The sequence below is a fragment of the Pezoporus wallicus genome, unplaced genomic scaffold, assembly GCF_028554395.1.
Source record: "Pezoporus wallicus isolate ANWC-B61680 ecotype Strahan unplaced genomic scaffold, APGP_CSIRO_Pwel_v1 scaffold_6446, whole genome shotgun sequence".
In the NCBI taxonomy this organism is placed as follows: Eukaryota; Metazoa; Chordata; class Aves; order Psittaciformes; family Psittacidae; genus Pezoporus; species Pezoporus wallicus.
Window position 1 is genome coordinate 4,595,431 of NW_026636264.1, and position 23,425 is coordinate 4,618,855.

Genomic DNA, 23,425 nt, shown 5'->3' on the forward strand with positions numbered 1-23,425 from the left:
GCCCTCCCCAGAAGAATAGTTTACCCCAGGTATCTTCCTGTGCCCCAGGTGATACTAGTTTTAAGTGCATATTGGTGAAAGTGACCTGATGAATGATGCTAAACATGATTCTGCATCTTGAACAAATTTGCTGGTGTGAGTCTCAAGAGTCAATAAAAAACCCGACATCTATTTCTGGTATAAAGAAAAACAATCATGTCATAGGCACATTACCAATTCTATTTCTGCATCCCAGGTGTTGAGAAATGTAGAGATTAGGTTATATTGGTTCATACTTATCAGTTGAGGAAACATGCAGCTCTTTAGCTTTTAGCAACCTGTTGCTTTCTGCACACACTCCAGCTCCCTTGACAGCTATATGAGATGCAGCCTCTTAAACACCTCTCAAATCTAAATCAATGGCTTCAAAATTGGCATCATCCCCTTTGCAACTCTTTCTGCATGACAATTTCACACCTCTTGTTCTCTGGTTAAGGGCTGAATTTTTATGTTGAAGAGCATGCTCAGACTGTCCTGTCTTCCCCCAGTAATCCCAAGTGAGCATTTATTACTTCTAAATTACAAAGACTGAAAGTCTTGCAGCAGGGTCTTTTATTAGAGTTTCCTAATGTTCAAAGTTTTTACCAGTTAACTATACAGAGCACCACTTGCTTTCGATTCTGAACTGCAACACCATAGGGTCAACATAAAAAGATGCAGTAGTTTTAAACAGCATCTATTTTTGAGTAACCATAAAAGCATGTAACATAAGCTGTCGGATTTCAATCAACTGAAACTGGCCAGGTCTCGGTTTCTCTCCATCTCTCATTCTCTCAAACCTGCACTACCAAACCCCTCCTACTCAAATAGATCTCCACGTACACACTGTTCTTGGGCAGTCACACTAGCATTTACATTAGTAGTAGAGCGTGTAGCTTGTTTAAGGGTCCAAACAGCCACCCCTGCAGAGTCTGCTGTCCAGCCACTTTTACTGTACACTTTAATGAAACCACGTGAAAGCAAAACTCCTCTTAACCAACTGGAAGGTTTTCCTTTTTGACTGAAGTTAACTGTATCTTTTTCCCCCTTTCCATTGAAGAAGATGAGACTTTTAGATACTGTACTTGAACTGGTTAATTAAAAAACATTCTGCACACTTGTGATTTATAGAAGAATATTCATACAGAACTGAGTAGAGCGCAACTTACCTTTTGTCCCAAGACAGCAACTCTGCTCCCGTGACTCGTATTATCAGTCCAGCACATGCTGGGACATTTCAGAGGAGCAGAGAGGCAAGGCAGTGCCAAACGACTACTTCAGATGATTGAAAATAGAAGAGGTAACATTAAAAAGCTGAAATTCCTGATGCATATTTGGCACTCTCTCTGCATACACTAAACAAGGTATTTTTCCTTGTTTTTTTACCATTTCCATTAGAACTGTATTTCCTACCCTGCCAGTTTCAAAAATAAAAAGCAAAGGGTTTTTCATATAAAGATGTTGACTTCTAAGCAAGAAACCAGCCCAACAGCATTAACCTTGCATGTATATGAAGTTACCAGTGAGGAATTAGTCCAGAGATCTTCAAGTGTTACTTTCTTTCTGGGGTAGTTGTGCATCAATTACTCTTTAATGCATTCAGGTATATGTAGTCATACTTAAATATCTGCAATATAAATATTAAATGTACAAGTAAATACACTTAATATTTCTGCTCGGTATAGCAGGCCCAACCATGAAAACTGCTTTCAGAGTGAAGAGAAAAAGTTTTACCTTCCCAAAAAGGATTGTAGCAAATACCTGTCCAAATCAGGTAACAAATAATGTATATCCACGTGTTTACAGCAAACAATTTAAAAACAATGATCGCTTGCTTAAGGAAAAATACCACTCATGACTTGGAATTACTTTTATGTCACTTCTGTGTCAATTTTTAAAATCCAGTTACTAGATTGAAGCACTGCTCTAGCCAACAGGTTTTAACTGTAACAAATACATATCAGTTGTGATGCATGTGTTTGTGTCTCTCAAATGTTATTACATAAAAAGGATCAAAGGTAGACAGTACATTATTCTCTTGATCCAAAACACAAAAGTGAAAGTGCTACTTCTAGTCCTAATTGCATTAAAAAACAAAACAAAAACAAACCCCACCCCCAAAAAAAAAACCAAACCCAAAACAAAACTAATAGCAGTTCCTCAGTGCATGAATATTTGAATAGTTTTTCCTTGTGCAAGTACTGGTCATCTAAAAACCCAAACCTGTATTCTTCCTGGTGGGTGTAAAACAAATCTACTTTAAAAAGTTCACAATGGGCTCTTCATGAATGCAAGTTTCCCACAAAACAGCATGCTGTTAAAAGTGTGCAACATGAAGGGAATGCCATCATGCTAGCTGAATGAGATTGGCAAAATATAGTCCTCTGTAAGGTAAGGCAGGGATTTTAATGCGTAACGAAAGTCAAAACAAGTCCTTCTGCAGCACAACTGGTGCGGCTGTCTGTCCAAGCACCCTTCTGGCTGTGTCCTCAGCATCCCGCAGAGTCCTCCAATTATGCCATATATATGAAGGTGTTGATATCCGACTCATCTCTTCTGATATATTTGTGCTCTATAAGCCACTCAATTTGCTCTTTTATCATTTTCTTCTGTGGCAAGAACATGTTTTTCAATATTTCTACCAGTTCAGTCTGAAGCTGGGCATTAGTAATTTTCTTCCGCATTTTCATTATTTGGATGATAGCCTCCTGGAGGGGACAACAGGAAAAATGAGTAATGCTTTTCAAAATGCCTGGGTGAAGTGACAAAGTGACCACAACATAGAATCATAGAATAGTTAGGGCTGGAAAGGACCTTAAGATCATCTAATTCCAACCCCCCCTGCCATGGGCTGGGACACCTCCCACTAAACCATGCCAACCAAGGCTCTGTCCAACCTGGCCTTGAACACTGTCAGAGAGCTCCTGGTAAGGCAGGGCAGCAAGGAAATCTGTATTTTTTCAACAAAAATAAGACATATGCTGCCTTTCTTAGCCTAAGTAGATACTGATATGCTTTCAAAGAATTTGATTAAGGAAAAGAAATGAACACTTGCAAGATGCAAGAGATGTAAGTGCAGTCAAATCTGCAGTTAAATCTTATACCTAGAGTGTGAATTGCTCACTAAACCCTAATGTTAATTCAGTCTTTGAGCAGAAGTAGCCATTTCCAGCAAGTATGGCCAAGATGTTGAGTCAGGTGTTACAATCCACACGGTGCATGGCCTGGAATCTAATTTGACTGATTAGACCTGCATTTGAAGGTAAGATGAATTTTTGAGACTCCAGTATAGGTAATAATCTCTGATGTCTAGAAAAAAAAATAAATCGTTTTTTTAGAACTGTCAGCTCAAAAGACCTGACTCAAGTACAGCCAACCACAGAGAAGGAAGCTGCAGTCTGTATGTCTAAGATGGACTTGTAAAGCCTCCCTCTAAAGACAGGGCCTCTCAAAAACTCATACTGCTACTATAAAGTGTGCTCCCATCTCTCAGATAACTCTACTCTCTTCATACAGAGCAATCAGAGATCTCAAGACCAAGAGGACTGTTTGCTCCTGCTGGTGGCTCAGGTTAGTCAACTTTACCATTTGCTGCTGACACCCACAACCACACACAGCTGTACAGCTTGCTTTGAATCTGCTTTGTCCTCTTTAAAAATTATGCCCTCGCACATCAGACCAAGAGGCTGACAACTACAAGTGCACAAACACACAGGCAAAAATCTGGTATTCACAAAGGCTCTAAGCTAAATGGCAAAGGTAAGTTCCAATGGGATTCAAAAGCATTTGTTCAATACATCAACATTCAAACATGGAATGCATGCAGGAATGATAACACAACGAAAGAAACAGGGTCATTCTATGTTCCTCTAGCAGTTTACTTGCCTGTGTTCGTAATATTCTTAGCTGGACTATTCCTTCGTTCTCCTCTTCCCGCATTCTCTCTGTAGTAAGTTGCAATCGACCAATCAAGTTTATCTTGCCCCTTTTCTGAACTTTAGCATTTTTTCTGAAAGAGTTGTATTGTATGAAAATAAGCAAAAAATACATTTTCAATGAAGGAATTTCTGTCAAAGTGAAACTGTAGCAGCAAGAAGTGCCATCACACATCAGATATTTACAGGCTATCAGCATTGCCGCTGTGAGATGGCTGGATCATAGCTCAATGGCAGCGTCTCTGATGATAAAAACCTGAATATACCAGTATCAAAAAATCCATCAGCTGAAACTGGCAGCGCGCAAAGTGGAAAAGTTACCAGGACTGTGTTAAATGGCAACATTTCAGAGAATTAGATTTAATGATAGAAAACTAGGGTTCTTTGGAGGAAGTTTTTAAAACAAAGTTTAGGAAAATGGACTGGTTAATGGTTCATCAAAAGAACTGTCTGTCTAGCAGAAAAAAGGGCCAAAACCCAGCAGGTGTAACAAAGAAAGCTGACACCATTTCTTGTGGGGTTACCCACAAGCTTTCTGTACAGCCTGTCCCTTCTGTCATTCCCTCCCATCATTTCCTAAAGCTCATGATCCTGATGGCACAGACAAACATCACAGCTCTGGGCAAGAAACTGAACCCCAAGAAAGCAGATTTGTCACCACTTTCTCTTCCCACAGATCCAGAGGTCCAGCTGCTACGGAGAATGAGGCCCAGATTCTAAGACTACTAGCAAGGAGCCAGTTCTAATCATAGTCACTGATAGTAAAGAGAGGCAAAAATCAAAGTAAAACATGCTGAATGTAGTTTTTACACTTCAGATGTTCTCTCTTTATACTACCTTATGCTCTGAGGGATTTCAAAGCACCAGTAAGAGAGCACTGCAATTCTCACTGAAATAAAGACACTCGTCTAGTGCTGCTTTTGACAGCATAAAATATTATTATGCAGTTTCACTCCTTTTTTTAACATACCATTTTCTTTGGAAATTCATTAGAACAGGAAGACAGCAAAGCCTCCAACTTTGCACCTGATCGCTAAGTGACCCTAAAAGACATTTTATTTCAGAGATAGAATCATAGAAACACGTGTCTGAAGGGGCTGCTGGAGGTCAGCTAGTCCAGCCACTTACTTGAAGCATGACTATTGCCAAAACTAAGCGAGGACAGGGCAGCAAAGCATGAGTCTAGCTGAATCTCGGAAGCTGTCAAGGGCAAAGGTTAACTTGAAGTGAATTCCTCTAGTTATAAAATTGTAAATTGTTATTTTACTTTTCAAACATCATCTTACATTAAACTGAACTCCTGGTTCACCGAGAAGAGGGTTCCTTCTGTAAAGTCTTTGGGTGAATTGACTTGAGGTTCATACAATAAAACCTGACGTTTCAGCTTTGGAAATGCTACAAGAGACTACAGAGAAAAGGGAGGGGGAAAGAATGAAAATAAAACACCAGACTTTCCAAATTAAAAAATTACTTTTTAAGAACACAGATCACTGCTGTGCAGACTGTAGTGAGGAAGCCACATAGCTGTTTGCAGCTGCTAGAGGGCAACATGAAGATAAAACCAGAGAGCAGACACAGTTTACCCAATCTCCTTCTGAAATAGGTTAGCATAAATTACAATCACAGAAAGCAGCAAAATGCAGGAACTCACAGCTACCTAAGTGGTGTTAAGTCTGACTTACGTGATTTCTCTCTTTATTCTTGAGCTAAATGATTAAAAGTCTGAGAGAGCAAACACTGAAGTTATTTTAAAGCAACACACATTTATCAGGTGCTGCTGATTTCCCCGAGTTAGACCAGTCCAACTCCACAAACCACAATCATAACTGTGTGCTTTAGTCAGTATATGGTCAAAAGGATCTTTTGTTTCCAAAAACTTAAGTTAGATAATACTGGGTAGAGAAAACACGTTAATGTAAAGGCTGTGTGCTCAGCAGCAATGTGAGGAACCGTTGTCACAACTGATTAATTAGCATGAAAGGTATTCACATTTCAGTTTCAAAGCCTCATCTGACGGTGCTTTAAAAATACTAATCCAGTATTTCATAGTACTGGAAAAAACTCCAAAACCAAGCAGCAATCTGTTTGAAGAGAAAGGGAAATACCCATAAAGTCCTCCTAAGTTCTGCATCAGGGAGTTCAGTTGCCAGTTTAAGATTTTCAAAGCTGATCTTCTCTCTAGGTCTTTGGTTCCATGCAAACAGCACAGCTAGCTGAAATGTTGTTACCTCCAAGTCATATTGGCCAACCTCGTTCTTAAATGTTATCTGTGAACAGAAAGACAATTTTACATATAAGCCTTTCTAGATCACAAGCTTTCTTACTATTATAAATACACAGAAAATACAGTCATTGAGACTGATACACCAAAACCTACACACTTACAATTCCATTAGACATGAGGTGGTGCCAGTGCAGTTTTCTACCACTGTGATTCTTTTTATAGAACTCTTCAACTTCTGGGATGAGATCCTCCAGCTCCGTGGGCAGTGAGACAAACACTTTTTCAGAACTTCGGGACCAGGCGCCAGCATTTAAGATTTTAATATTCACAGAGTCAGCTGTAAGACAACATTGGGTGATGTGACTCTCCAGGTATAAGAGACAGACAAAACAAAGTAACTAAATGCATTTTTTAACTCCTCTAAATACAATTATGGAGGACCAAGTTTTCAGAAAGTCGCAGGGTGTCACCTACTTAAACATGAGGGTACTCCATCTATCACTGCTGGCTTTCTGCCAGCAACGCTGATTGGAATCTCTGTTGTTTTGCCTTGCCTCTGCAGAGCTCCTTAAGCCCTGAAGCAGCTTTATAGCTGATGCTTGTAAGCACTGCTCAAGGGTTTTCAGCAGTAGCAGGTCCAAACCTGGATGTTCCTCAACCTCTCTCATCAGTGAAATTTAATCTCAGAAATGTGATTTAAGCTCTTCATAGCGTGCATCCAGCTCTCCTGCTGGCAGATAAAGGAGGAGCACAGCATGAAGCACTCATGAAGAATGATGAGGGCATAAAAGAAGGGAGTAGTTCAGGCATTCACCTGGTTGATACTGATTCAAGCCCCTGCTTGGAATTTATTTACAGGAGTAGGGAATCTATCTACAAGATTGCTTATAATGAAAACCCACAGTAACTTACTGATAATGATGATATAGCTCTAGTGTCAACTGTAAGAGAAAGTAGAGTCTACAGACACTTTCAATCTAGGGGCAACAATGCCCTAAAGGCTACGGTCAACCCATGGTTGATTTAACTCAATATTCAACAGAATTATTTTTCACTAAGAGCAAGGAAAATTAGCAAATCATGTGAAAACCATACCTGGTAAAGCAAGTTTATTATTTTTGTGCATTTCTTTGAAGGCTTGGTTCAAGTCTTCAGACACTTTGATATCCTGGAACATTCTAGCCAGCTTGTTTACATAGTCTGCTGGCATTCCTACTTCCTGTACAAACAAACAGAACACTAAACTATGACACAGACAACTACGAACAAAAAGCTTTACTTGAAAAATAAACTAAAAAGAAAAAATGAAGAGCATGAAAGTACACAGGTATCAACAACAGAAATATAAATGCAATGCAATATAAAGGGCTTTTTTTTTTTCCCCATGGGTCATAGCTAGTTACCCCTTCAGGGCATATGATGATTCTTTTAAAGAAATCCAAGTGCTGAAAAGCATGTGCATGCATTAAGGAATCAAGGAATTCAGAGATTTGAAAGGATCATGAGGCATGCAAATCATTCTGATTTACATTCAATTTCACAATTAGAACACATCTCCAATTAATTTACACACCTACACAAGTACTCTGCATTTTGCTCATTTGCATACAGAATATATAAAGCCTTCAGATAATCAGATGTGAAATACTTTCAAATCTATCACTATCACTATTAGGATTAACAATTATTTTAGAAAAGAGCTAAACTTTTGCTTTCAGGAAGTACTGCAATGAAACAGAAGTAGAAGTAGTCCTAAGTAGCCTGCAGTTTAAGATAGAACTCACCTAAGCAAGAGGGATATCAAGAGTGTAAGAGTGGGAATTAGTACCACAACAAGAGGCACAACCAAAGAAAGATGTCAGGCTACTTACTCTGAGCCATTCCACCATATTCTCCTCAATTTCACTATCAGCTGATATATCTAATATCAGTCGTCTTGTTAAATGAGCTTTGTGATACCGCATGAAAACATCTTTATTCTGTACATATTTAAGGACCAAAAGCTGTCAAAAAAGTAGATTTTAATATATTTGTGTTATCAATCAGACAAATCTTTGAATGCTGATCTAATGCCACTGTAGACAATGAAGAAGAAAAAGGCTACTTGATGTTGCCTTAAGAGCAACTGTGTTAATACTTTTCAGAGGCATCAGTTATGAATCTCTCACCACACCTCCAATTTCTTCATTTGCCAACCATCAAGAGCCTTCTCTTAAATCAGAAAAGACATTGACATTGGTATGTAAAAGTCTCCTGTATTATTTTCTAACTAATATTAGTTACTGTAATACATGACAGTCTGATATAGGCATTAATTTAGCATGTTCAGTTTGTGATCTGACAGAGACATGAAACACTGTCCGCATTACAGGTTTTAAACACACATAGGCTGAATGACATAATAATCTCTTTCCCCTGTTATTACACCTTGCATAACTGTTTTTGAAGATCAAGGCCTCCACCCACACAATGAAATAACCCAAATCCATTCTTCAGAATAATCAAGAAGTAGAAAGCAAAAACATACCACTTCTTTAAGTTTTGCTTCAATTTCTTCAGAGGTTAGTTTTTTGCTCAGTGGTGTTTTTCTTAGCAACATGTCACAGTAATTAGCAAGAAGCTCAGGGCATTTGGATTCAGGCTGTGTTTTCAATCCAACACTAAATAAAAAGAAGAAAAATGCATCTTCAAAACGTATAAAATCTTGCTATTCCAGAGTAGTCACACTGCCAACAAGACAGACCACTCTTTCCTGATCACCTTGGCAAGGATCCTGGTGGTGAATTCATATCCTTGTTAAACTAATAAAAAATTAGGGAAAACTCCCTTTTCTCCTTGAAAGAATAAATTCTACCAAACATTTTCAGACAACTTTTAATTTTAGAATTCTAACAATGAGGGATTACATTGAAATTACAGTTTGAAACAACTAAACATTGCATGGCAGTAAATGTTCCAGTAAAGGATTAACAAATGCTGCACTGAAAAGCCCCCATCATCCTGTCAGTATGCTCCAAGGAAAGTCCCAAGAACAGCTTCCTGCACTGCATTTCACAGACTGCAAAGCCCAACACATCTGTCATACAGTAACAGGATAAAATTGTTTTAGAACAGGTATAAAAGCGGGCTGGCTGCTTGGAAATTAAAAGCAGGTTAAAGTTAAACAAGAAGATGCTACAGTAGACAGACTTGTTCCTCAAAATGCATGCACATGCAAGCACAAGGTCGTGTTCTGCACCCATGTCTAGACTGGTGAATAAAACAGTGCCAAGGACCAATCCCTATTTATAGGGTCAGACGGCACCAACTACACTGCTACTCTTAAGGGCCCAAACCAAAGGCAGCAAGTAAAATCATAGGCAAGTTGTAGGGATTCTCAGGAACTGGTGTTCTTGCTCATTCTCCCACCCTGCCATCAACTAGTGTAGACAGTGCTGTATCTCTTCAGACAACCTGCCCTTTTTAACTCATGAAGCAGCTTGCAGTCTAGTGACTTCTGCCCTCCTAAATACCATTTGGAGTAAAAGCAGATCAGTGGTCTTTTGGTTAATACAAGTCAGAACTCTCATTTAAACAATGTGCTCCCAGGGATTTCTGAACAAATCAGACTATACATATAAGCAACCCCAACCACCTAAATATATACAAATTCTTACCCAAGTGCACACCACATATTAGGTGTTAACAATCAAATAACTGTTTGCTACATTCTTTTGGCTGAGTTAGAAGAATGGCCAGAGTAAGCATGGTTTTCCTTTTGGAGTCTCAGGAGCCTGCTAATCTACTGCAAATTGTTTAATCTAACCTGGTTAATCCTGCATTGAAACAAAAATGTAACACCCAGCCAGGCCACACTCTCAGCTGGTGTAAGAGGAGGTAGGAAACAGCTCCTGGACAGTTACAGATTAATCTGCTACAGTTATTCCCATAAAGATTACTGCCTCTGTTTTCCCTCAGGCTTCTACTGAAGTTGCAGCAGTTATACAGCTCAGGTTTTCGGAATTCATAACTTGGGAAGGTATTGTTTAATTAAGCTAACAAGCTGACTTATTACTTTACTATAAAAGAATAGATCCCTAGTTACTGCAAATAAACTTGAGTTTAAACAGGCTGCTATTCACTGAAGAGTCTTACCGGAGAGGTTGATAAGGAATCTGAAATTCCGTAACATAAAACCCACAAAGCACTTTTAAACACAGTGTTACTTTCTGAAGGCATTTTAAGAGAAGCTCAAACTTTCAACAACTTTAAAATCTTGATTCAATTGAAGTTTGCATGTCTTACCCCTTTTGCTTCAATGGCAATTCAAGTTTAAATATTGTAGCATCATTCACAACTGCTTTGTACGCCTGAAAAGTAATTACAGATTATTAGTGCTTCACTCAATTTCTCTCTTAAATATACAAATCACAAAGGTTTTATATCTTTTTTAGATTACTATAACATTATTTTTTTTTAAATTAGCTCAAAGTTTGCAGATTTGATTTTCAATGTGAGAGTTTAAATCTTATGACTTAATTTCCCATTAACTGCTGCTCTGTGTTTTCCTCATTTCCATTAACATCCAATTCCCTTTAAGCAACAATTTAGGAAGTGACTGCATAGAGCAGGTTGCATATCTGAAGTCATGAAACTACACCCAAACATGTATTAAGTTCTAAACATAAATATATTGCTGAATCAGACATTGAAGTGCTCAACATATGCTGTGCTCTACAACATCACAAAGCTGAACACAAATGCAACTTCATGCATGACTACAGCACAAATTAAAAGCTAATCAGTTTGAGGCAAGTGTCTTCAGTATTTTCAGCTACACTCTTCCTTGCGTAAGAACAGCTTCTAGATTTAACAGTGAATGGGCACACGGATTTCAGAGACATCATAATATGAACTACACCAATTCTTAAACTGAAAACAAATGAACAGCAGAAATACATACCTTATCTCTTGCAGTTAGAAACCTTGGGTCATCTTGAAAAGCTTCTTTAACCAACTTACTAAATCGATTAAATAGTGTGAGCAATTGCTCTACGTATTTCTCAGAATCCTAGAGTGGCAAAAATCAAATTAAAAAAACAAGCTCTAGAGAATTCAGGGTGAGCTTTCATATAATGCCCTAATCTGTACTAATGTAGTATTCTCAGGCCTGCGTACTACAAATGAGCATTTTATCTTGGTTCTTTGTATTGAAGAGCTTTACAGCATCTAGGTGTCAACACAGACTTTCAGATAGTATTCCAACATACAAGCATATATATAGAGATAAAAAATATGTAACTTTCAAATATTTTGTAATAACTTTTAAAATAAAGCATGTTTTCAAGGACCAATAAAAGGCACATCCTAATTGCTGTACACACTCAGGCCTCCTAGACCCAGACAAAAAGATGATAAAAGGCTGAAAAAGAACAGTGCGGGGAAAAAATGTCTAATATCCACACTGAACAACCCCTCGAACTTTGAAAGTAAATTGCAAATTTCATCAGCAAGTTAGAATGCTTTTAATTAAGATGCTGACATGATCCTACTATGTAAATATCCCATGCACTTCATTTATAACCTTTTCTATACTACAAATTTGATTCATGTTTTAAAGCTACAACTGAGAACAAAAGGAATAAAAAATGATTTTTAAGACATCTAAAACTTTCAGTGGGTCAAAATTTGAAGTTTAAACATAAAATCTTAAAAAATTATTTCAATTCACATTATGTCCCCAAAATAGAGAGTATTTTAACTTCTGAAATGTTGGTTTTTCATTGTTATTTTATTAAAAACCAATAAACTTACAGTAGTAATAGTTTCAGCAGCTGCTACCATATCTGCAAGTCCGGCACTAACAATATGTTCTTCCAAGTCTTTTAGCATAGGCTCTATGCCATTGGGAACTTTATCCATGAGTGAAAACATTAAATGCAACTCTGAAAGATACAAATACTGATAAAGCCACCGGTCAAAGACCTGTATAAAACCAAACATACTGCATTTCTGCAAGTATCTCCCAAGCAGAACACTGAATATGTACTCAACAGATAATCCAATTCACCCCTTAAAAGGAAAGATGTTTTCAACAGTGTTCTAAGTCTGGTCCCAGAAGGAAATTCTTCTGAAGGCAAAAAGAGGTATTTATTACAACATAATACTTGCTTATGCATGCATCATCATAAGCTTGAATAAAACCCACTAAAGTCAATCGCAATTTGGACTTAGTCCAGGTTCTCAGTATAACTGCCTTAAAATCCCTGGCAAAATGGGAGTCTCTTAGTTGGAAGCCTACAGGAGTGTATGAAGGAAATTGTATGGATTCAAGTTATTTTTGATTTTTTTTTAATTAAAGGCCAACAGAGCTGTCTTCCATATCTTCCAATGCCATCTACAATGTTTTGTTTTAATTAAAAGCATGCCAAATTCTAAAGTAACAAAAACTAAGGTAAACCTTTCTGTTTTCCCAAAGAGTTTATTTCGTTTTTCTGAAAGTTACCAGTTCAAAAACTTTAAAAACTGATCTGGTTTACTTGTCTGCTTTTTGTGGAGGTATTTCAAGACTGCTAAAAACCCTTTTCAAAAGTACTGAAACATCAATAAACATCTCATAAAAGCTTTCTACAAAAGAACACCTGGATTAAGGTCACCAGATTGTTTTAGAAAGACCACAGACATTTGAGCTAAACACAGCAAAGGACTCTGCTTAATGAAGTAGAACAAACCCATCATGGACTTTGATTCTTTTTTTTAATAGAAAAAAAGAATCTGATAGATTCGATTAGTTCCTCAATGCTGTTTATCTACTGTGAAATGAGACAAAAGCCAGACGCCCATCTGTTTTATCCTCCACCATACTTTTCTCAGCAACCCCACTGAAGAGGAAATAGATGTTACCAACTTCTGGATCCCAACAACTGTTGCAGGAACCAAACAGAAAAGCAGTGCACACAGAAGGAAAGGGGAAAAAAAAATTCTATTGTACGTTCATCTAAATGTATATAATGTAACAATGCAAATTTAAGAATGGAAACTGCAAAAAAAAAAACTCAGTAAGAACTTGCAATTCTACTAAAGACCACACAAAATGGCTTAGGAGTGTGACTCCCTACTGCCTCAGCAAGTTCTCTGCAGTTGACATGCTGGAGGGATGTCATCCAGGGGGAGCTTGACACACTCGATAGGTGAGCCAATGAAAACCTCATGAAGTTCAACAGGGCCAAGTGCAAGGTCCAGCACCTGGGCCGGGGCAATTCCAGGCACAGCTACAGGCTGGGCGGAGAATGGATTGAGAGCAGCCCTGAGGAGATGGACCTGGGGGTACAGGTTGACGAGAAGCTCAACATGACCCAATAGTGTGCGCTTGCAGCCCAGAAACCAACCGTATCCGGGGCTGCATCAAAAGGAGCGTGACCAGCAGGTTGAGGGAGGTAATTCTCCCCCTCTACTATGGTCTCTTGAGACCCTTCCTGCAGTACTGTGTTCAGCTCTGGAACCCCCAGTGTAAGAAGGATGTCAACCTGCTAGAGCGAGTCCAGAGGAGGTCATGAAGATGGCTTGCTCAGCTTGGAGAAGATAAAGCTCCAGGGAGACCTTAGAGCAGCTCCCAGTGCCTAAAGGGCCCTACAAGAAATCTGGAGATAGACTTTTTTAAAAGGTCCTGCAGTGACAGGACAAGGGGGAATGGCTTTAAGCTGACAGAGGGGAGATTGAGATATCGGGAAGAAATTCTTTATTGTGAGGGTGGTAAGACACTGGCACAGGTTGCCCAGAGAAGTTGTGGCTGCCCCATCCCTGGCAGTGCTCAAGGCAAGGCTGGATGGGGCTTTGCGCAACCTGGTCTAGTAGAAGGTGGCTCAGTCCATGGCAGGGAGTTGGAACTAGATGATCTTTAGGTCCCTTCCAACCCAAACCACTCTATGTTTCTGAGATTTCAGGAACCAGACAAAAAATGGTGACAGAGGTATTCTCAGTGCAATTTAAAAGTACTATAAATGATGGCAGCACCGTTTTCCACAGGGTAAGTTCAAAAATCTCACTCAATGTTTACTGAATCTTTCCACGTGTACTTTAAAAAGGGTGAGAAGGAGAAAGAGATGGTGGGGATAAAAAAAAAAAAAGGAACAAAATGATATATTAAAGGGTTCTACATCTGTTTCTGTAAACCAGTAATGGCATGAATAATTCACACAAAAAATAATTCAGCGGTTTCTCCTAATAAATGGTGGCAAAGGAAGACTTCAGGTGCCTCCCTAAAACTGTCAGAACCCAAAAACCCAGATTCTTCAAAGACAGATTTCAAAGTAACAAAAGCAAAAGGAAGATTTCACTGGAACTTTGTTCAGAAAACATGACACTGAGAATAAAGAAATCCATCCTGTTGTTGTTGGGGCACTTCAGAATTCCTGTTTTCATTTTGTATTCAAAAAAGCCAAATGTCCTTTTTATTTCTGTCATGAAGTACTTCAAGAATAAAATTTAAGCCTCCCATCCCCAATACTATAAGCCAACAGAAATGCACTAAGCCAGTTCTGAAGAGTATTTGCAAGTTATCTTCAATAGTTTTTAGCTGGAAAACATGATGCCTTCCTCCCTTTGTATGGCATGGAAATTTTAAGCACTTAATATTTAAGAACATTTTAAAGCAGTACCCAGCTCATAACCAAAAAAAAAAAAACAGTCTTTTTTTGACAGATGCTGTTCAATTAAAAAAACAGTCATGAAGTTCTTCGGGATGTGAGGTAATGGCCTCAAGCTGCACTAAGGGAGGTTTAGATTGGATATTAGGAAAAAATTCTTCACAGAGAGTGTGCTCAGGCATTGGAACAGTCTGCCCAGGGCAGTGGTGGCATCACCATCCCTGAAAGTGTTCAAAAACTGTGTAGAGGAGGCCCTCAGCAACATGAGTTAGTGGTGGCCTTGGCAGTCCTGGGGTAGTGGTTGGACTTGATGATCTTAAAGGTCTTTTCCCAGCTGGTTGATATAATAGTGAAGAATAGCAGAGGATATTATTAGATGTAGGTATTCACATGTACATCTCCAATCTTTAAATAATTTTTTAATCATCTGCACCTGCATCCTCTATTAAAACATTTTAAAGAGCACAGGTAGGCCTAGGAAAACACAAAAGGTTTGAAATTGATGCTTAAGCTCGTATACACTAAACAGAAGTATTTTGCAACTGAGCAGTACAATGGGGCAGACATAGCCAAAAAGAAAGAGAGGACTGTGTGAACATTTCACCAAGTTTCTAAAGATAGATGCTTCAGATGCTACAGAGATGAACCTTTCTGAAGCTCTGCATTTCAATAAGCCTCCTGTATTCTCCCAAAGGCTGTAACATATACTCATAAGAAGTTTGTTGGCTTTCTAGATTTAGTTCTGGACTATTGCCAGAAATCACGCTGCTAGATGAACAGATCAGTAGGACATAGTTTTGAGGTCAAATATTTTCTGAAATGCTAGCATTTAGAAGTATTTTCTACACTGTTCGAGTCATAAAACAGTTTTCACATTTACATAGAAATGAAAACTTCATATAGACATTAGCATATATTCCCCGGCTGCAGGATATTTAAAAAAAAGAGGAAAAAGAAAAATCAGCCCCAAAACCTGTGATTTCAGCTTTTTCTGTTTGTTTTTAGTTTCCCTACTTAAATTATGATAATTTAATGATTTATCTAGTTTGGTTTATCATACAGGACCAACACAAGACTTCTGAATCACACTAACCTCTCAAGTTATGGAAGCAGAGTTAAAAAAACCTTGAAACTTTACCAAGGCATGCAGAGCTAACTCTAGTACTCACAGTTGACACACTGGCTATAAAACCAGCTTAAAAACTTGCAGAGTTTTTGTTCATTGACCTATTGGTCCTGCACAAATATTCAGAATAAGAAAGTTTTCTCCTTGCTTTTCAGACAAACAACTTTGCAAACAGATGCTTCACTTTTTTCAAGGGAAGGGGCATAGTGGGGGTAGAATGAAGGGGCAGTGTTTGTATCTGAATTATTCAAATAGAAAATAAGATATATGCAACACTTAACAGAGCTGTTCAACACAAGGAAAATAAGCTGTAAGAAAACTAAAGAAAACAAAATAAAATACTCTTTTCTTTCAAGTAAGATGAGAACTATCCAGTCATTAAAATCGGGGTGTTGTACACACAGATTTCAGAAGCGATATAAATTGCCCACATGCAGTAATATTTTGTCTATGTAACACTGTCACCATCTATTTAAAACAGTAATTTGATACATCTACAAACAAATCTATTTTTACACAGTGGATGCTGAGTTCATCCTGCACTGGTCTTGAAGCTTCACTTACTTTCTGTTTCATTTCGTTTGATCATGCCTTGGCATTCAGCTAAAATAGTCTCTTTAAAAGATGTCACCAGGGCATTGACGCAGCACTCCATTAGCTGAAATACATTAAACAGAATTAGCTCCATTAGCCATCTGACCACCAAAGTCTGATATGTCTGAAGTCTGCCATGACACACAATCTAGCCTGCTCTCAACAACTGTGCTCTATAAAATAACTCATTCATTCACTGATTCATAAATATCTGTGTACTTTGATTAAAATCTATACAGGAAACCATATTTCTTCTACACATATAAGTTAGTAAATATGGTAAACTCCCTCCCAAACCAGTAATGAGTTCAATATTTCTGTTGCTTCTTTTCTCTCAAGGGAGCCACCACTTTCGGAACACCAACTACCCTACTTAGTTTCCAAATATATACCCAAGAGCTAAGAATAGTTCTCATTCCAGCATACCCTATTTGGACCAGGCTGGTTTGCTTGAACAAGACACTAGGGCTAGACCTAGAACAGAAACTGCTTCTACAGGTCAGGACCATGTCTCTTTTGTCAGCCTCTTGATATGGGACACAATTTATAGCTGTTCAAAACTAATGATCTATAACAACAAAAGACACAGAATACATTTTGATCCACTGGAAAAAAAAAAAAAACAAACCCCAAACAAAAACCAAACTAAACCCCCAGATTTAAAGCATATTTAAAATAACCCGTTTCATGAACTAATTTCAACACACACTATTATGAACGTTCTGTTGCAGTTATATCTTCCTCCAGAATCGGAACTGTGTAAAATATTGCTCATGGGGGAGAAGAAAAAAAAGAAGCAGAATCCTTTATATTAAATGGACATATTCCAGCCTAAGAGGAAAGCTACAGAAGTTTTAATGAAACTTCTATTGCTCCTTTTGACTGCAATGAACAATAACTGTTTCAGATATTCTAAATGAGAACTGAAAAACTCTTTACTTAATAGATTAGACAACTTATTTTCAAATATTCTCATCCACTGGTAAGTGTATGAAGAAAAATAAAACCAAACCAAATTAAAACTGAAAGAATAAAAATCAACCTAAGTAAACCCCTGCCTTTCAATCTGAACTTTTGATCCACATTTACTATTAAAATATCTACAGAAATTTTAAATTGCCAGATTGGAAAGGAATACAGATTTTTGCAGGAAAAAATAGTGGATTCTTAGAAAACATAAAATAAACAGTTTCATCTCAATCTACTGCTACAAGTAATACTTTAACACACAAAATTAAAATCTGCAATGTAGTAATACTATATGAACACAAAATACACCAGTTTTCAGCACATTATACTTACTGCTTCTACTGAGTTACATTCACGCCTTGTTTCTAAGTATCGTAATGCTCTTTTCTCTTCTTCTTTTAGTTTAGCATCTGCCTGTGCAGAAGTAGAACAGCAATCATTTTAAGTACTAACACTTCCAGAATAAAGTTACAACAGAAGTTTTACTTACATATTTCATATAATTCTGTACACCATTTTGCTGCAAATAAGAAGGAGCCTGTGTTCTATAAAATCTCTCTGTTGAATCCAAATATGCCTTTTCAAAGTTATCCCGATATATCTGAAGCTTATCTTCGGGATTGGAACAAAGGTTAACTGCAAAGAGAAAGTCCAAACTTACTTTCAAGTCTTGGAAACTGAAGTGGCTATTAATGAGCAAATCTCTCTCATTAAGGCAAGCCTTGTATTAAAAGTTTGCATTGAACAATTTGAAGTACCCTATAAACGTACTCTGACCCCTAAAGGTAACCAAAATTGTCCAGTCCTTGCTCTAAAAATATTTAGATTAATGATAAGGAAACTGGAGAGAACTTCATATTTATCGCCAGCATTAGAGACATTCAAACGCGGTAACCAGAAATACACATACAACTGCAAAATAGGAAAGAAAAAAAGAAACAAGTAAGGGCAGCTCAGCATAATGCCTAGTGAAGTGAGAACTCTCTGCCTGACAGAGCAAAAAGCTTTTCTTAGACACTGTTCTTATACTCCCAATGTCTTAGGGTTTTTTTCCCTCTTTTACCAGAATGTTGGCAGCAAGCCTTCTGCAGTGCTAGGAACTATTTGGAAAAAAGTTTCCCCCTTCCTCTCAACTGTTCCAGATGAATAAATAAAGACTTTAAATGGAATATGTTTTAAGAAAATAGAACTGGACACTATAAAACCATCTGAGAGAGTATTAGCCACAAGTTTAATTCAACAGGCTGCAAAGTGATATAGAAGCACCAGGCAATGGTGAAACGTCACAAAAGTTTCAGATACACAGATGTGTTTTTCAAAGAAGAAAGTCTTAGATACAGCCTGTTTAGCACTTTTTCTTCAAACTGCCTGAAGAATCAGAAAGAGTACAAAGCACAAAGTCATTATCTGCAAACCTAAAAGGTCAAGGAATAGTTTGCTTTTTGAAAACACCCATTTTGTAGTAACTGATACACAGCTAAATCACTTTGAAGTTAGATTTGAAACTGAATTTAATTGGTATCACATATCAACATCAATATAAATGCTGAGATAAGCATCCCAACCCTACTACCACAACTGTCAACTCTGCATGATGAAAACTCATTTGCTGAAGTGAGGAGGCGACATAGATGGGTCAGTGCACAACATACCATATGATTCTCGAACTCCAATAACGAGCTGAGAGTCGAAAGCTTCTCCTAGCCTTTCAGCATGAACTAGCTTCATTGCACTGTCCTGAAGTCTGTTTTTTATATTTGAAAATATGGATTCATTCCACGTATCTAGCATGAGCTGTGTATTGGGAAGAAGAAGAAGAAAAAAAATCCTGTGAGAAAGGTACACGCAGACCTCAGTTTGTGCAAAAGAAATACAGGGGATCAGAAACAGAAATCAAGCAGTTTATAATGCACTTCTCAGGTTATATACAGCAGTTCAACTACCTTAGAACCTGATCTTGCTCTGAACTTGTTATGGAAGTAATATTCAGCTTACATTCTAAGCTTACTCAGTGTAACCAGACAGCCAATCAGTGTTTAATTCATATATTAATTCCATAATTCTGTATTATTCCTACAGTCCTCAGTAATCAAGTAATTTTTCATATGCTTTCTCCAATAAACAATGGAAACAAAAAAGCTAAGTGGGAGATTCCTCTCTTTGCTGCTATTCTCGCCTCCTTTTCTTCAAGAGGAACAGAGGATCAGACATCAAAACAGGAGGGTGAATTAAAAAAACTTGCCCAAAGTAATGCACTCAATCTATTTTGTTCTTCCCATCCTGGAGGCAGGGGGACAGTTGAGATGCTTTTCACTACCAAATGAAAGATTGTTAAAGAAATTTCATTTCCTTACAGATACTATCTGCAATGGAAAGGGATAATGAATGATGTTAAACTAAAGGACTGAACACTTTACAACTGATGTGCTTCGTTTTTCTTAGAATAAAAGACTAAACCAATTTCAAGGACCATTATTCATGGGATCTGGGACACTGAGCACTCCATACTCAAAACCCTAGACTTTCTTTACGTGGATATGAAACAGTAAAAAGATCATATTCACAAGATTCTACATGCCCTATCTTTTCATTGGTATGCTGACAGCGTGGAGAAAAAAGGGGAAATTAAGAGACCAATAGCTATATTTAACTTAAGATGACAGCATTTGATTGGTCATTTATAAAGTGCAGAGATGTGCCTCCATTAAAATCTTGGCCTTGGCAAATAAAATAGGAGTAGAAAAACTAATTGCTTATCTATACAAGTACTTGCTACTCACAAGTATAGAAACAGTAGGTGAATTTACAATTGCCTCCACCCCAGGATTCAAGTCATAATTAAAACCAAGCAAAAAACCAAAACCAAAGACAAAACCAAAACACCCTGAGCGAGCCCCCAAACAATCCCAAAGCCCAGTAAAGAAGTGCTTTACTCATCTGAACAAAATTGTTAATAGCCAAAGCAGAAGTGGAGACACAAGAGTGAAATCGTTCTGGAGAGAAAAGAAGAGTTGCATGGTTGTTTTGACCCTCACACTGAAGCAAAGTGATACATCATATTCCATGATTGGTGCTATTTCATCTTCAGCTACAGAATCCCTTCTGCACTACTACTGCAGGTAGAAGAGCGTGCAACTAAACTCTTATACCTATCACTTACCTTTCGAACAATACTGTCTTCTACATTAGACTTCTTGTTGCTGCCCTGCTTGCCCATTAAAGTAATCTCTAACTGACAAAATGGCTTGGGCAAAATATCACACTGCGTGAAGAACTTGCGCCACTCCACTATATATGCTTTTAGTAAAGCTGTATCATCTTGATGACTCAGCACTCTCTGGAGGAGAAGGGAGGACGGAATTCATAAACACATTTTTGCACAAAATACAGAATACTTTGCTTATAGTGAAAAGAACTCCCCATATAAAATTCAAATGTACAGATATATTAGAATAAGAAAGTACCATTTATTTCAGGGAAGCAGTTATCAACCCATACCATACGGACCTTTTCTAAAGGGTAAAGAATAGTAACAACAAGTAAGTAGTCGTAAGTTTAAATTTTCTAAATGAATCTGCTTTTTTTTTTTTTAATTTTATTTTTAAGCCATCTGCAGCTCAAAAAGATTAAAACACCTCTGGTCTAAAAACATGTCCTGGTACAGCCATATGTACAAAAAAATAAAAATAAGTAACCTGTAAGGACTACATTTTCTTCTATACAGTGAAAAGTTTAATTCAAAGGCACCTACCAACCTTTCATTAGACCCAGACTACTAGTTAACATGTATATTTTACTAAAGCCTGGAAATTGCAACTACACTGTACAATGGCTATCATAATACCTAAAAACATGCCTCTCAACAGCCAATGCAGACCATGCCAAAGGCCTCAGTTCAGCATAGCATTTATGTAAGCAAGCTGATGGAATTTAAAAATCAACATGTATAAGCCTGGTTATACAAAGGCCTCTGTAAGACACTATATTCCTTTAAGCAAAGCCTCAGTGGTGTAAGTCTCCTCACTAAAGATTTTACAGACTTTTCATTTTTTCCTTTCCAATGTCATAAGATTCTTTTTTTTAAATTTATTTTTTATTTCTCAACAATCCCCTCTTTTAAATCCCTTATTACAGAAAACATCTTTTGTTCTACTTTTTACAAACACAAATATTTCCTTGGAATCTATTGACAACTTCAACTGTTTGGGGGAAGTCCATAAAACTGGACAGCTCAGCTTGCTGAGTCGATAGCAGGGCTATTTCTAAGTACACCACACATATGGCTTATTTTAAAGCCATCCATGAACATGTCAGCATTGCACTGAAGCTAGACAAACAACATTTCTTTTTCAGACAGTAATTTCTTATATAAAATTTTGCCTCAAGACTTTTCAAGTGAATGAAGATACCGTAAGTACTGTTGGATAAACAAAAATAATGCTGGGTTTGGGTTTTTTTGTTTTGGTTTTTAGTATACCACAAAAAAAAATCACTGCCCAGCCCAATTTCAAGGACTGTGAGAAAACAATGAGCCAAGGCAAATGCTCAAGGCTAAATCTTACTTGTGTCAATAGAAAATCACAGGGTAATTAAGATCTCCAGGACATCACAGAATTTCAAACAAAAAAGCTATGCATTTAGATCCAATGAAAGTCAAAACTATTTGGTTATTTTTCTAACAATATGAATAGAAGTTATGAAACGTTAAGAACTTACTGCTTGTGCCTGTTTAATAAAATCAAGGATGTCTTCTTTCAGAGCCTGATGGATTTTTGCTGGACCTTTATCATCCCACAAGCAAACTGCATGTACATCTCTAGAAAACAATTCATCCACCTTTTAGTAACAACTACTCAAAGTTTAATGCTGTAGAGCATGAGGTTTAAAAAGCCATAATTTCACTATGTCTAAGACATTAATACACTTTTAATCTATCATTGTTAAAAACCACACAGTTAGTTCCCAGCACCATGTGCTAGAAAACATGTTTGGAGAAGAGACTGAAATAAGACTGAAAGTCTTTGAACCAAGTAGCGGCAACCTATCTAGGAAATAGTATGGTCACAAAAGAGATGTAGAAGCCTATTCTGGTTTCAGTATCCATTCAATACTCCTTTTTACATTAAGGACAATTTCTAAAGCTTTTCTTTGACAAAGACAGAAACCACTTGCCAGTAGAAGCATTACTACTCAGCCTGTATTATTCTATAATACTCTTTATTACAATGCAGCCTTCACTCACAGTTTTACAATCCAAGCACAACATCATTCTTGTGCTACAAAGGAAAGAGATCTTACATACGAGAAATCTGAGCTCAGGGGCATCAGGTAATTTAAAAGATGTCTTAATTAGTTTAATGCCATCACTGAAATGTTTCATGACAGTGACAGCATTTTAAAGTGGAAACCTACTGCAGAAGAACTCTCAAACAGCAGCATAAAGCAAAATTCTATTTATGAGTTTTAACAACATCCAAATAATCTTTTTCCTAGCTTACAGCTCAGCAAGAGTAACTTAATTCCTACTTTTGTTCCATACTAAAGACTAAATAAAGCAAGCTAGACTCCTAACCACACATCATATATAATGCGGACTAGCAAGCCATTTCTTGACTCATTCCCTTCCTCTGTTTTTTATTCTTCTTTTCAATAATAAGGCCACATCTTTGCAGAAAAGCAATTACATAATCTAAAGGCATAACTTTGTTCCAATTAAATCAATACAGTTTTTCAGTTTAAAAGCAGCTTTTTTTGTTTAACTGAAAAGACAAAACTTATAAGGTAGAAAGTTCCTTTACCACATGCTGGTGCTGGCCCAGGATTTACAGAGGTCTACCTAAATTGTGAGGCTTACGCAACGTTCACATGCAGAGAAGGTGTTACTGCATTTAGAATGCCATTGTTTCCTGACAGGAGTGGAAAAAGCAATACTGGA

The 23,425-nt window shown here is 37.5% G+C and overlaps 1 protein-coding gene across 1 annotated transcript in view; it reads right to left on the reverse strand.

Moving 5' to 3' along the window:
• Positions 1-2,405: 2,405 nt before the first annotated feature.
• CUL5 (cullin 5) overlaps positions 2,406-23,425 on the reverse strand; it is a 29,237-nt gene continuing 8,217 nt past the window's right edge. Inside the window, exons 3-19 of the mRNA XM_057399720.1 lie at positions 22,207-22,306; positions 20,651-20,827; positions 19,143-19,284; positions 17,981-18,126; positions 17,824-17,904; positions 16,492-16,585; positions 11,971-12,101; positions 11,120-11,227; positions 10,462-10,526; positions 8,705-8,837; positions 8,049-8,180; positions 7,273-7,396; positions 6,339-6,514; positions 6,059-6,220; positions 5,240-5,358; positions 3,904-4,027; positions 2,406-2,726 (exon numbers count right to left, since the gene is read on the reverse strand). Of these exons, the coding sequence (XP_057255703.1) occupies positions 2,532-2,726; positions 3,904-4,027; positions 5,240-5,358; positions 6,059-6,220; positions 6,339-6,514; positions 7,273-7,396; positions 8,049-8,180; positions 8,705-8,837; positions 10,462-10,526; positions 11,120-11,227; positions 11,971-12,101; positions 16,492-16,585; positions 17,824-17,904; positions 17,981-18,126; positions 19,143-19,284; positions 20,651-20,827; positions 22,207-22,306 (2,209 nt within the window). The 3' untranslated portion in view covers positions 2,406-2,531. The remainder of the gene's footprint in view (positions 2,727-3,903; positions 4,028-5,239; positions 5,359-6,058; positions 6,221-6,338; positions 6,515-7,272; positions 7,397-8,048; positions 8,181-8,704; positions 8,838-10,461; positions 10,527-11,119; positions 11,228-11,970; positions 12,102-16,491; positions 16,586-17,823; positions 17,905-17,980; positions 18,127-19,142; positions 19,285-20,650; positions 20,828-22,206; positions 22,307-23,425) is intronic.